General features: G+C 44.7%; 1 protein-coding gene across 2 annotated transcripts in view; it reads left to right on the top strand.

Moving 5' to 3' along the window:
* Positions 1-14,314, top strand: part of SLC44A2 (solute carrier family 44 member 2 (CTL2 blood group)) — a 341,764-nt gene that overhangs the window by 184,869 nt on the left and 142,581 nt on the right. For both annotated transcript variants that reach the window (XM_078685295.1, XM_078685294.1), the window contains exon 2: positions 11,570-11,618. In XM_078685295.1, the coding sequence (XP_078541421.1) occupies positions 11,570-11,618 (49 nt within the window). The remainder of the gene's footprint in view (positions 1-11,569; positions 11,619-14,314) is intronic.

Genomic DNA, 14,314 nt, shown 5'->3' with positions numbered 1-14,314 from the left:
CGCATTCTGGGAGCATTATACAAAGCCTCATATTGCTAAACTTTGAAAACGTGTACACATTTTTATACTGGAACCACTGTCAGTAGTGCAGTCAGTACTTACAACATATACTTAGAGCGCTCACCCTAATAATAAAGGCTTTCAATTAATGAACCATGAATATAAGTTTGAACAGCATTAACATATGGACAAAAATATTACCTTAACTGCAGACAGTACCCTTCCCTGATCCCTAATGTGGTACTGCAAACTGGCTGCTAAAGGGTTTGTGCTGCAGGGGGTAAGGCCTACTTCTCCCAAGGACAAAATACACATGAAAACTTGTTGCCCTTGACCCCAAACAATATGTCCTGGGCATCGGACTATGGAATTCCACATCCCTGCATAATAAAAGGAGCAGGATGAGGATACAATAAACACCCCCCAACATACACACACAGTGTGGTGAGGGGGACCACCCCACGCCCCAAGGAGCCACTGTGCAAGCTTCTACCCCCTGTTACTGCTTAACTATCCAAGCTTCATGAGTGAAGCTTGTGCAGAGGTACAGCGAGAGTAGCACAGTACCTTTAAAAAAAAGTAGATTATGGGTTTTTGGGTGGAGAGGGTGGGATCTTAGTCTAGCGTTCTTATGTTTGATTTGACACTATAGGAGAAATCCTAGCTTCGGTCGGGAGGGGAAGTTATATGGCCAATTTGACCAAACTCTCTGTAGGGTGACTGTCGAATCCTATGTAAATGTGTTTTTGTGAGAGCCCAGAGGTACCTTGTCTAATGTTTTAGTGATTCCTAAGTGGCGACTGCTCCCCGAGCCCACCCCATAAGGTAATCCCATTCAGTTTGCAGAGGTGATTATCTGTGGTCCTGTGCTGGCATGCCTTTTAGTTTTTCTGCTTTTTTTTTATGTTTGTAGTAATCGGCGCACCTATAAGCATAGCAACGTTCCTTGTATTGTCTGTTTATAATTGTGTGGGTACAGGCACAGGAATGTCTGAAGACTTTTTGGAAAAGATAGTTTTTTTTTTGTTTTAGTTTGTATGTATGTGGTATTTCTGAAGCGTAAACGTAGCCAAAAGGATATGGAGTGCTGTACAGGGTAAAAAATTAGCATAGAGTTGAAGAGTAATAGAAGCTGGGCTGTGGACAGTTGATATATTGTGATGTAGCGTTCTTTAAAAAGGCGAATCTTCAACTGTTTCCTAAATCGGAGCTGCATTTGGGTATTTCAGATTGATATGGGGGATGCTGTTATAGATCTTAGGGCCTATATGGACCTGCTTTCTTGTGTGTGTTTTTTTACTCCATTTAAAAAACATCTTCTAATATACGTCTTTGTCTGAGTAATGGAGGTGTCTTTGTTGCAGGTGCATCGAGAACCTCCAGAAATGGTGAGCTTGTCTGCAAGATAAGAGGCGATGGTGGTTGTGATGGCTTTTTAAATAATACTTTGGTTTGAAGATGGCGCAGGCCAGCAAGGGAAGCTAAGGACTTAATCAGAATGGGGTTGATGGGAATGTACTTCAGGCTCGGGAGGAGACGTGCTGAAGTAAGGATGACCTTAAGGTGTACCATTGAGAAATCTGGGAGGCCGTGGAGCAGGGCATTATATCCATCCAGGTGCATGAGTACGAGCATTTGAACAGCAGTTCTGCAGTCACTATTTAGAAGAATCGTTATCTCTCTTTAGAACAAAGTTGGTTCCAGGCTATCTTTGTTATTTTTTGGGAGCTTTGTGTTTCTTGAGGGTTTTGTTGGTGTTCAGGGTGAATCTAAGTGACCTGGCACTTTGTGAAACTTGGGGTTTGTGCCGTCAAAGTTCATGACATTGAGCCAGGTTTGTACTGTTTTCTTTGTTTGTTCTCAGGAACTAACAGAAATTCTGTTTTGGTTGGGTTGAGATTCAGCTAGCCAGTAGACATCGAGGTCTGGATGAGGTGCCAGCAGTGTTTGAGGCATTTAGTGCCTGGAACCGAGGAGATACTCGTATAGTTGTGTATTATTGGCTTGCTGGTGATAGTGGATCTTTGACCTTGAGGTGCCCATCTAAAAAGAAAAATGGTGTCTTTTGAAATTTAGGAGGAGAACCAGTGAAGGACTTTCTGTCAAATCTCATTTGAGATTTGGCTGGTCGTATGAAGGTAGGATGGAAGTCTGTTGAAAGCTGCTGGTGTTACAGCAATATCTAGAGGCATGGGTTGTCTTCATCTTTGGTCAACAGGACATAATCTACAATGTATAAAGTGTTTGTGCTGCAGCGTGATATGAAGCCAGGCTGGCAGTTGTGCAGGAAAGTATTAGCCTCCATGTGCTGTTGAAGTTGAGCAGGGTCTTTGTAGTAGGGCAGGGTGATTGTCTCAAAGCTGGAGTAATCTTCACCAGTTGTAATTTGAGTGCCTGAAGTAAGTGTCCTTGAGTTTATTCTGGAACTTTTTGCATAGGTAGTTTGAGGGGTGGGGCATACAGTAAAAGGCTTTTTGTGGAGCAGCCGAGTAGTCCGATTTAATTCCAAGGGAGCTGATTAAGTGTGCTTGGTTTGCCTGTGGATTGTCCTAGTCGTTGTCCTGTCTGGAGTGGTGTTGCACAGTTTAGAAGAGTTATCGGAGGCTGAGGTAAGCTTTTGCTTTATGGGATACAGGAGATGTATTGCTACAGTACCGTGAACTGGTGTGTAGAGGTGCCAATCATTACCTTTATTTGCAGTTCCAGTGACTGGTCTCTGTTTCGTAGATGCCCTAACCTTAACCTTCATTTTGACACAATATCTCAATAATATTCTTTAAGTTAGGGTGGCTGTGAAGCCTGGTGGGATGACTAGCAACATTGTTTTATTGGCTGTTTAATTTTAGATCTTTAACAATAAAGGCTCTGAAATGTCTTTGTTTGATGTTTTATTGTGTTCTAAACCTACTGTGACATCATTCTCCAGATGTCACCTTTAAATTTTGAGGCTCCTTGTCAGCGATCATTGTGTATTATCCAACTTTTTGTGTTGACCTGACCTAAAAATAAAAACGAAATGTGGATCGGAGGCAGTCAGTGCCCCATACCTTTTCTAAAGTCTTTGCTTGCTTGGACAACCAAGGTTCCCATGTGAGGTTGAAGATTGAACAGTGGTCGCTGGATGTTCTTTTGAATTTGGAGGTACTGAGCCGACTGTGGTATGTCATTCTGAGGCTGCAGTTTGTCCACTGTATGAAAGTGAAAGATTGATCTGTTGGTCACGAAGTGTACCCATCCTTTGTTCTGCATGGTCTTTGGGGGTCTTCTGGGCTGCTTTGGGTGTCCTTGGTAGAGGATTGGAATCCGAGTAGCGAGGTGCAGAACTTTCCCAGCACTGTACACCTCCTTCACTTCGCCCTTTGATCCAGACCGGTCCTATCAATAAGGAAAGCTAGAAACAGAGCCGCATCATTCAGTCTCTGTGTGCATGTGTGACGGATGACCTATGCGAATGAATGAGTCACCATTTGCACATCAAAGGAATAAAGTGCGCGCTATTTTTAGGTCACGCTGAGTCTGCGCATGTGCTGCTCTGCGAGACATTTAGTAGGGGCTTTAAAAAGTGCTACCACAAGCTTTGGCTGCCCTAGCGCTTGCGTTCATGCGTGCGTGCAACCGCCAATGTTAAGCTTCCGATCAGGCGCCATCTGGATTGCTTTCTCAACGCTCCTTCGCCCTCCCCCGCCACGTCTCTCTTTAATTGCTACCATATGTGCAAACGCGCTGGTTTTACTTTCGCTCGCACGCGCACCACTTTTAGGTCCGCTACATTGTATCAATCTTTGGACAGTGTATTAACTACATCTTTTTTTTCTCCGCCTTATTTCCATCTTAGGAAAGGAGCTATTCTACTCCGCCCCTCTATATTCGGACATTTGTCATTCTCATGAAATTTGATTAACTTAACCTTTTTTTACTACATGTGTATGAGTTGGAAACAGTACGTCATGTTCGTCACTTTGATCGTTCACAATGGGATATCTGGTGAAACAATAAAGTAATGTTGAGGAATGTAGGTGATTGGATATCTTACCCCACGTAACACTTTAGCCATAGGTCAAAACCACGTTAGCGGCATATGCCAGGTTTAGCCGGGTGGATACATGACATCAAAGAACCCTATATCCTGAGACTCTGAATCGAGAAAGAAGTAAGTACTCGTTATTCACTGTCCTTAGTTTTTATTTATGCCCCTTTGATTGCAGTTATTAGCATTAACTGGTCTGCGCCGTTTCTAGTTAAAACACACATGGCTTACTTGCAATAATCATTTTATCCAGATTCGGCCTAGAGTTCTTTCAGTAGACCATAAAAGACACGTGTTTAATATAATTGCCCATTTTGGCTGAAGACAGGACTTCAGAGAGCAATCTCAATAGGGTGACCAGGCGACCCGGTTTTAATCAGCTGTCCTGGCAAATTTCGACATATATGGCTCGTCCCCCGGTTGTCGGAGAGGGCCAAGTGAAAACAGTGAGAGGCACTTTTTAGGTTTCGCCTCGCCGAAAGGCTGCGCAGCAGACTTTCCGCGCAAGGCGAAAGCTTATGTCTAGAGATGTGTACTCATGTCCCGCCCCTCTGTTCCATTGGCTAGCTCCATAAATGGAGGCTAGCCATTGGAACAGAGATCTGTCCGTCATGGCCGGAGCAGATTCGTGGGCGTTCCGGCCATTTTTACTCATCCCACCCCCTTGCGATCGTCATGCGGCGGTGGGCGGTGTTTATTTATTTATTTTTTTACAGCTTTTTTTCCCACCATTTCGGAAGTGTCCTTTGCAGGGGTGGGTTGCGCGATGTCCCGCTCTCCGTTCCCGCCCCCCCTCCCGCTGTCCGTGTGCCCGTTCCTGCCCCCCCTCCCGCTGTCCGTGTGCCCGTCCCCGCCCCCCCCCCCCTCCCGCTGATACCTTGACCCGCCAAGTTCGCTTCCTAGCTCCGAGGATGAGGTTCCTCGGCATCCGCTGCTTTGGCTTTCTCTCCTGTTTCCCTTTGGTCGTCATCCTCTCAGAGGCTCGGGTAACGTGTGAGTACGTCATTTTTTTGGGGTTGGTATTTCCTATATGAAATTTTGTTCTAATGCGTGTGAATATTCTCTCTGTGCTTGCGACCAGAAGTGCACAAAACCAGCAAATTTGAGCTGATTGAATAGGATTACAAGACCAATCAGTGAGCTAGCGTCCACGTAGGACGTGTAATATTACTTTTTCATGGTGTAGTATGTAATGGCGAATATATGGCCCTAAGTAACAATAGGAGACCCATGATTTGATGTTTTTTTTATTTCAACCCCGCCCCCCTCCACACTTTACTGGGATCTGACGCTGGCTAAAGTCAGGTTTGTTTAATGACACAAAGTTTCCACCCTGATGGCGATTTTCGTTGAAAAAGGTACATAAAGTGGGGTATGAATTTAAAAATCCCCATATGCAAAGTACTAACATTGACTGACGATACTACACGTCAGCCAGGGCTTTAAAATGGATGTAAAGTTGGGTGGGTCTCCAAATATAACATGTATTTGTGTAAAGTGCTCGTTCACCCAGATGGGTATCTTGACGCTGAAAGGTCAGCAGATAACAAGTGGCCGTGTGGGCGGTCAGAGACTCCCGGGGCTCGCTATCTGTAGGACGGGGTGTTCGAGGGTGTGGGCGGGGGCTCTCCGTGCCCTGCTCGCCAGGAGGAGGGTGGGGGAACAGCTGTCCGCTCATAGGGCCGAGTAGAAAAGCTTGATGGCTTTGTTGGTGTTAGATTTCTCACAGATGAGGTCTGTGAATATGGAACAGTTAGAGGATTAATGTAGGTACAGATGGAGCATACAGTCAGTGTTGTATTCCGTTTTGGGCAGACTAAATGTCTGCCTTCTGTGACACAACTTTGTCCACGACACTCGCCTTTGGGCTAAGGTACCTGGTGTTGACCTTAAGAGCAGAAACGGAAAATCCTGCCATGCTGTTGCCATTTGCGAGAGATTAAGCTAATGGCAATGTAAATGACAATGCCATTTATTTATCTGTTTTCAAAACCAACACATAAATACAAATTTTGTCATTTACAATGCCAATAGCTCAAACTTTTCCAAAGGCGAAACCATTGCATTGTAAATGCTTGTTTGGGTGTTCCAAAGCAGTGCTGATTAGCTGCTGTCATAAGTAAGCTTTTTTATTTAACCGGTATGATGCTGGTTTTAAAAATTAAATTTTATTTATTTGCTTAGTGCCCCTTCTGCGTTTCTATGTTGATGAGGGGTGTTATTTTTAGCCACTTTGTTGATGTAAGACACATTGCCAATAGGTCTCGCCTTTGGGACCTTATAAGTGTTTAGCCATGCAACATCTGATGTTTTTGCACCAAGGATATTGTGCTGGATAACTAAACACGTATAAGGTCCTAAAGGCGAGACCTATTGGCTATGCCAATGCTTGTATCTATTATTTCATATACCATTCCACGATGGCAGACTGCACTGGAGGGAGTTTACTGTGCAAAACTACTTTATGAAAAAAAGAGCAGCCCAGCAGTAAATCTAACTGCTGGGCCTCAGAAGTGGTGGAAGAAAAATTTCTTCAGAATGGGAGGGGAGCAATGGCAGAGCTAGTGGAAAATGAGGGGTGCAACTGAAGTGGGCTGGGGTAGCATGGGAGGAATGTGAGGGCATGGGGTTGAAAAGAAAATCAAGCCTGGATGGAGACCAAAATGGGCAAGCTGGTCTACTCTGAGGAGGGAGCAACATGAGTGCGCTGTACTTGAGGGGAGGAAGCAAAATACATAAAAGATGTAAGACAAAAAAGATGTAAGACAAATGCACTGTTATGGAGTGCTTAAAGGAAAATAAGTAGTCCCATGAATGAGAAGTGAAAGGATACAAGTCCTCCGAAGAAAAGAATGGCCAGGTGGGAGGCTGAAAAATACACTTGTACGTATTCTTGCATTTGTGCCTTAATCTAAAAGGCCCCTTCTGTAGACAAACTAAAGAGCGCATAATGTGCTAGTGGCATTAAAATCCTTCTGTGGCTTAAGTACATCTGCATGCAGACTTCCAAACCTAGGGCACCATGTTGGTCTTGTATTTTGTTTACTTGCTGTAGTTCCTGCTAAGTGATGAGATTGGTTGCTGCAAGGTACCTAAATATTTGATCACTTGTATTCATCCTGGCCTTGGAAACTGCGGCCAGTTAATGGCTTTTTCAGACCGCACACAAAATAAAGGTTGCGCCCTTTCCCTTACTTGTAGTACACATGGCACTCTTGCTACAATACTTGGTTATGGATTTGAGGAGTAAATTTGGAGAGTCGGGAATTGCAAATAAATGGTAATTTGGGAAGGGTCAAGAGATTCTAATTTAATTTATTTTGGGTAGTCTGTCGATGATAGGGAAAGCAATGGACAAAAATATGTGCTTTGCTCCTCACACTCCTGCATTCTAGTTCAAGCACCAATCTGCATTAATGTGTGCTTGTTCTCAGAATATACGTTTTTAGGTTTTGCCTGCAAGTGTACACGTAGTGCGCATGCGCTAAAAAACCTTATGAGTCTTATGTGCGATCGATGACCCGCCCCCGGCTCCCATTGGCTAGCTCCATAAATGGAGGCTAGCCATTGGGAGCCGGATCTGTCCGTCAAGGCCGGACCAGATTCGGGGGCGTTCCCGCGTTTTTTTCCCTGGGCGCGGTTCCGTTCGTCTTGGAGGCGGTCGGAGAGTTCTCCCCTGGAGGCTGCTTCTTAACAAGTTGCTACTTCCTTGTTGTCCTCTATCTATTTCCACGCGGTAGCAGCCGGGTTCTCTGGTGTTTCACATTCACTACTGATGAGAAGATGGCGGCGGAGCGCGGTTACAGCTTCTCTCTGACCACTTTCAGGTAAGCACAGTGAGGCTGCAGCCGGTGTCGTGGGCATGGGGGAGAGTAAGTGGGCAGCTTACCTGCGCCTTATCTATACAGCTAACGCTGCTGCGCTGAGACATGTACTAACAGTTTGCGGCCTCGTCCGGGATACTGCAGAGTCACGACCCATTCCAACCTTCTTGCCATCACCGATCCTCGGAGGATAATAGAAACTTTCTACGTGCCAGGGACGGATTAGCCGTTGATGAGAGCACTGGGGGCCACGTCTTTGCTCACAATTGTTGTTCGGCAACTGAAGACTGATATCACCTAAGAGCAGTGGCATTGTGTCTGTCAACTGGGGTACCAGGTTTCCTGTCTACCTGTTCGTTTACACATTTTGGTGTACTTATGTTTTGCCTGTTTCCCACAGCATATTAATGTATTGAATTTGGCTTCAAGTTTAATCCTACTTTATTGAAAAAATCCATTTAATCAACGCGAGAACAGTGTAGTGCAACTGTAATTAAAATTAATACAATCACTAAAAAGGCATACAAACTCCATTGGTGGCACAATTCCTAACATGATTTACGCCTCGTGGGGGTTGGGGAGATATGTTAAATGTAAATAGTTAAAAAACGAAAAACCCAGCTGTATTGACCGCATGCAAAAAGAGACATAGATGACTTCATGGCTGACCCAGACAGTTCATAAGTAGATGTAAACTGTATTTAGGATAATACCTAAGGGCACAATACCATGTAGCATGACTGTGCAATCAAATGTCTGAGAAAGTATCCAGCTGTTGTGCAACAATCTGCAAAAACAGCCAAGTTAGATCGTAAATGCAGGTCTTAACGCAAATGTCTGCAGTCTTTTCAAACCAAAAATGCATGGGGATTTCCTATTGTTTTTCCCCGGGTGGCAGAGCGGGACCAGTTTGTAAAGTGGTGTGTGCTGTAAGTGATCTTAGGGAATATTTGTCAATAGCAGGGGTGAGCGTGATCCTAGTTTGAATGAATGAGGATTTCAAGAGTGCACAGCCTCCTTAGCAGAGGTGTCCCTGTGCTAGCGGAGAGCGGTGTTGTGGGCCAACTATTCATGCCTGAAGAGCCAGTTTTTAGGTTTTGCCTGGTCCCTTGCTCCTTCTTTCTCCCTTGCTCCCTCTAGCTCCCTCTCTCTCTTGCTCGCTCTAGCTCCCTCTAGCTCCTTCTCTCTCTATCTTACTCCCTCTAGCTCCCTCTCTGTCTAGCTCCCTCTCTCTCTGTTTTACTCCCTCTAGCTAAAACTGTCTACTTTTCTCTGTCTTACTCTCTCTAGCTCCTTCTCTCTGTGTCTTACTCCCTCTAGCTCCCTCTCTCTCGGTCTTTCTCACTCTAGCTCTCTCTCTCTCTGTCTTACTCCCTCTAGCTTCCTCTCTCTTTGTTACTCCCTCTTGCTCCCTCTCTCTCGGTCTTGCTCTCTCTAGCTCTCTGTCTTACTCTCTATAGCACCCTCTCTGTCTTGCTCCCTCTCTGTCTTGCTCGCTCTAGAGCCCTCTCTGTCTTGCTCTTTCTAGCTCCCTTTCTCCGTGTCTTGCTCCGTCTAGCTCCCTCTCTCTGTCTTACTCCCTCTAGCTCCTCCTCTCTCCGTCTTAATCCCTCTAGCTCCCTCTCTGTCTTGCTCCCTCTAGCTCCCTCTCTCTCCCTTGCTCCCTCTAGCTCCCTCTCTCTCTGTCTTGCTCGTTCTAGCTCCTTCTCTCTTGATCTTACTCCCTCTAGCTCCCTCTGTCTCCTTCTCTCTGTCTTACTCTCTCTAGCTCCCTCTCTCTCTGTCTTACTCCCTCTAGCTCCCTCTCTCTGTCTTGCTCCCTCTAGCTCCCTCTCTCTCCCTTGCTCCCTCTAGCTCCCTCTCTCTCTGTCTTGCTCGTTCTAGCTCCTTCTCTCTTGATCTTACTCCCTCTAGCTCCCTCTGTCTCCTTCTCTCTGTCTTACTCTCTCTAGCTCCTTCTCTCTGTCTTACTCCCTCTAGCTCCCTCTCTCTCTCTGTCTTACTCCCTCTTGCTCCCTCGCTCTGTCTTGCTCTCTCTAGCTCCCTTTCTGTCTTACTCTCTATAGCTCCCTCTCTATATGTCTTGCTCCCTCTCTTGCTCCCTCTCTGTCTTGCTCTTTCTAGCTCCCTCTCTGTGTCTTGCTCCGTCTAGCTCCCTCTCTCTCTGTCTTACTCCCTCTAGCTCCTTCTCTCTGTCTTAATCCCTCTAGCTGCCTCTCTCTCCCTTGCTCCCTCGAGCTCCCTCTCTCTGTCTTGCTCGCTCTAGCTCCCTCTAGCTCCTTCTCTCTCTATCTTACTCCCTCTAGCTCCCTCTCTGTCTAGCTCCCTCTCTCTCTGTTTTACTCCCTCTAGCTCCCTCTGTCTCCTTCTCTCTCTGTCTTACTCTCTCTAGCTTCTTCTCTCTGTCGTACTCCCTCTAGCTCCCTCTCTCTTTCTCACTCTAGCTCACTCTCTCTCTGTGTGTATGTATAGCTCTGTGTACATATACCTGTGTGTGTGTATAAGTGCAAATGCAATAAGTCTCACATTTGCGAAAAATAAAGCTATTTACTACTAAACAACACCATTTATTTATCTGTTTACTCAAAAAAAACATAGATGAAAATGTTAACATTTACAATGCCAATAGCTCTAACATTGTCAAAGGCAAAACCATTGCATTGTAAATGCGTGTTAACTTTTTACCACTGCTTTTGGGATTTGGCCTTTTTTTGTATGCATCATCCTAAAATCATGGTGTTTTCGACGTGTCTTCAGGGTTTAGTGAGAGAACACACACAGCAAGTAGAACAAATGATTATAATAGCTTTGTAGAATTATTTTGATATTGGATACTATAATATTTACTGCCCACTGCTAATCTCGTCCCATAATGCTTTGCAGGGCCTTTGGTTGGGATTGTTTTTTTGCCAATAACTGTGCTTGGGGTGGTCCTAAGAGGATGGGACCACCACTGAAGTTCAACAATGTGCTTTTTGTTTATGCTCTGTGTTCAAGGCATCTGCTTGGTCCTCCACCTATGTTAGGGGTTAGGTTAGCATCAAAAGCATCTGCTCTCTCATTGCCTAATGCTTTAATTGTAAAAGTTCATTCTTGTGAATTGGTTATATGCTTTTTCAGCATGTAAAATTGCTTTTTCAAAGCATCTGAGGATGTTGTTGATTTAGCTGCTACGCTGGTTAGTCTCCAGATATTGCTCTTGAAGTCCTATACAAACACCGCAAGTCACAGAAAGAAGTAACAAAGCAGTAAAAAGGCAACACCAAACTCTGCAAGGAGCAGGCACAGACAGCAGCCCCCCCCTGCCCCCCTAAACCCCCCCCCCCTCATGTCTTGAAGAGACTGCTCAAGTGCTCCCTATACGAGACCTAAAAAAAACGACACACGACAATTTATGGGAGCATGCGTGCGTGGTTCCCACCAACAATATGACACGGGCAACCTTGTCAGGCTTTTTAATTTTTTTTAATTCTTATTTAGCTGTGCTGCACAACATTTGGGATGTGGTACAGTGTTGCTGTAAACCAGTGGAAAAGCAATTGGGTACCAAACAGATTTACTTTACCAATGCTTGTTTTTCACTGTTTGTGCCAGACAGCCACTGAAAAATTCGCACAATTTTTCCCATATCGTGTAATGTAAAATTCAGGGGTGGAAATGAAAGACATCTGACAAATCAACATGAATTTCTCCTTTTTTTTTGTTTTGTTCTTGCTAGGTGAGCCACATAAACATGATCCAAACTTCAAGGGCCCCGTCAAGGAGAGGTGAGTGATTCACTGACTGTTAGCTACCTCTGTGGGTCAGATGTTGCATACGAGGGTTTCTTTTACAGAATGGAGTTGACCTGTTGGGTACAGTGGTCAGCCTCTGTGTGTCTGTATGCTGGGGCACCTAATGGAGGAACGTGTGTTGAGGAGTACAGCCAAGCATCAACTTTGGGTTAGTGGGCTTAGGCCATAAATGGAGTGCAAATACAGGTTATAGGGTGGAATAAAAGCATTCATTTGGAGGGGGCGGGGGGGCGTCATTTCACAGATCGATGTAGGCCCCGCCATTTCACGGTGTTGAACCTGTTCACATGACAAGGCATAATCGGCTTTGTCCACAAGGATGGTACCCAGAGTGGCACAAACGTGAAGGTGAACAAAAGTTGATGTGCATGCTGGTGTGTGCACTGCTATTCTCCCTGTATGTTGCTACCCCCACTTCATTACCCTATTAACAAAGTGCCCCTCTTAGTGTATGGCAAGTCGAAGAAGCAGCGGAGCATAGCACAGCAATTTCCCAAGAGAAACCCAGTGTCTCCCATTATGTGTCATACTGAGTAGTTACAGCTCTGGTCTATGGGTGTAGGCTGTGCATAAATGCTTTATTTGGAGAAACAAAATTGTGCAGGTGCCTAAAGTTGTACTTAGGAGCCCACTGGCTCCAAATGTTGAGATTGCTGAATGCTATGGCCGACTAATTTTGATTCCACCTAATGCCTCTTTCTTCAAAACTCTACACAGCTGCCTCTGTACAATATTTCTCTTCCACCTTTTTTAGGTCAAGCATTCAAGACCTTTTGTATATACTATAGTATATACTTATTATATACTTATATGTGTATGTACTTTGTGTGCTCTGAAGATCAGCCCTAGGACTTGTCTGCTTCCACTTAGGAACTTTGTTTTCTGTTCAACTGCTTCTATTTGACTGTCTTGATTGAAAACGACCAGCAGAGGTCAGTAAAATACCAGAATTGCTTTCTGCTTAGGGACTTTCATTTTTTAAATTCTCTGACAACTGCATCTATTTAACTTTCTTGATAGTAAACTACCAGCCAAGATCAGTAAAATACCAGAATCACTTTAGCATTCACTAGATTACAGTCCATAGAAATTGTCTTCCACGAGCACCAGTAGACAATATTTTTTTCTAATCATGTATTTTCAGTGATATGACCCCTGAATGCCCTGATTTTATATTAAAAACGGAGCATTGGACTATACCATTTCCCGCTGAAAGACCATTTTCTCTCCACGTGTTCCCATACCTGGTGTGTCATGCAGTTTGGTGCTTACTTTCTCTCCATGTCAAAGAACAGTCGACGTTTCAGTACCCAGGCTAATATGCTGCATAGCTAAATACATATAAGGTCTCAAGGGAGAGACCAATTGCATTGCAAATGCTCGTTTCTTCAATTTCTGCTATTCTCTCTTTTGATCTGGGCCAAAGCCTGATGATGAGTTGAAAATCAAGTACTGATCACCAAATATGTTAGCTGGTTCCCGCCACCTACACCCACCGATCCAAATGAAGCACTGGGTACAGGCTCGATCATCACTAAATTTACCGTCTTCCATCTGCACAGGAAGTGACACTGTTGTATTTCTCTTCATTCATCTGCACAGGAAGTGACATCACCTCCTGCCTTCTCCCTATTCAATTAACTCTTAAGGGCATCCAGGCGTTCTCATCAAAAGGCAGACACAGACCAGGCCACACACCCTCAAACTACAGAACACACATTCCAACTCATGCTCATTAACATACGCCCTGCAGTACTCGATGCACCAGCCATCCCAACCATCATCACCTAACACAAGTTTTATCCTGTAACCATCGAAACATGGTTAACGTCCACTTCGCACATCCTATACTTTCTTCTTCTCACAGGGTACAGCATCCATGGCATGGACTGTGCACATAAGAAAGGAGGAGGCCTCGCTGTGCTCCTACTCCCTAGGCAAGCAAGGACTGCGTTTATAAATTCTCAGACCTTCTCATTACCTCATCCATTTGACATGCCCACACCACCCTCCTTGGTGATTGAACCTCCCAGACAAAACAAGCTAAAAGACACCCCTTTCAGCCTCCTCAATCTCAACATGCTACACAACATGTCACACAACCAACATACTCCAGAGACCACATCGTCGATTTGTCTTCTCAACATCAGTAATAATGCAATGGAAATCGCTCATAACTCTCGAGTGGTTAAACCACTTTGCCATCCATATTACCCTTCTCAGCATCCTACCAGCAAATCGAGGTCAACAAAAAAAGAAATGACCAGATCTTCAGATCCTTCAAATACTTATCCATAGTCACCCTAATGCTTGAACTCCTCTCACTCTACCAACGGTTTGTCCAATACCAGAACCCTTCTAAAGAAGTTCAACAATTTTTGGACGATCTCCTTACCTCTTGATACTGAAGTCCCTCCTTGCAACATACAGGCAGCTCATTACATCAGCCAAAGCAAAGTACTATACCAACACCATCAATGTAGCCATTTACCAAAGCAGACGCTGTTCAAGACAATTGAGCCGTGCATCAGCCCCCCGCTGGACCAAACCTATTCATCACTCTATAGAAAAGGGCAATACTATTAGACTCTTCAGGGAAAAATACAGAAGATCTGCTAACACATTAATTAAACCAAGCCTGCTTCATCTCTTACACCCTTCGCTTTCCC

Source organism: Lissotriton helveticus, chromosome 1_1 (assembly GCF_964261635.1).
Source record: "Lissotriton helveticus chromosome 1_1, aLisHel1.1, whole genome shotgun sequence".
Classification (NCBI taxonomy): domain Eukaryota; kingdom Metazoa; phylum Chordata; class Amphibia; order Caudata; family Salamandridae; genus Lissotriton; species Lissotriton helveticus.
Note: the sequence above shows the minus strand (reverse complement) of the source record. Positions and strands in the feature narration are given on the sequence as shown.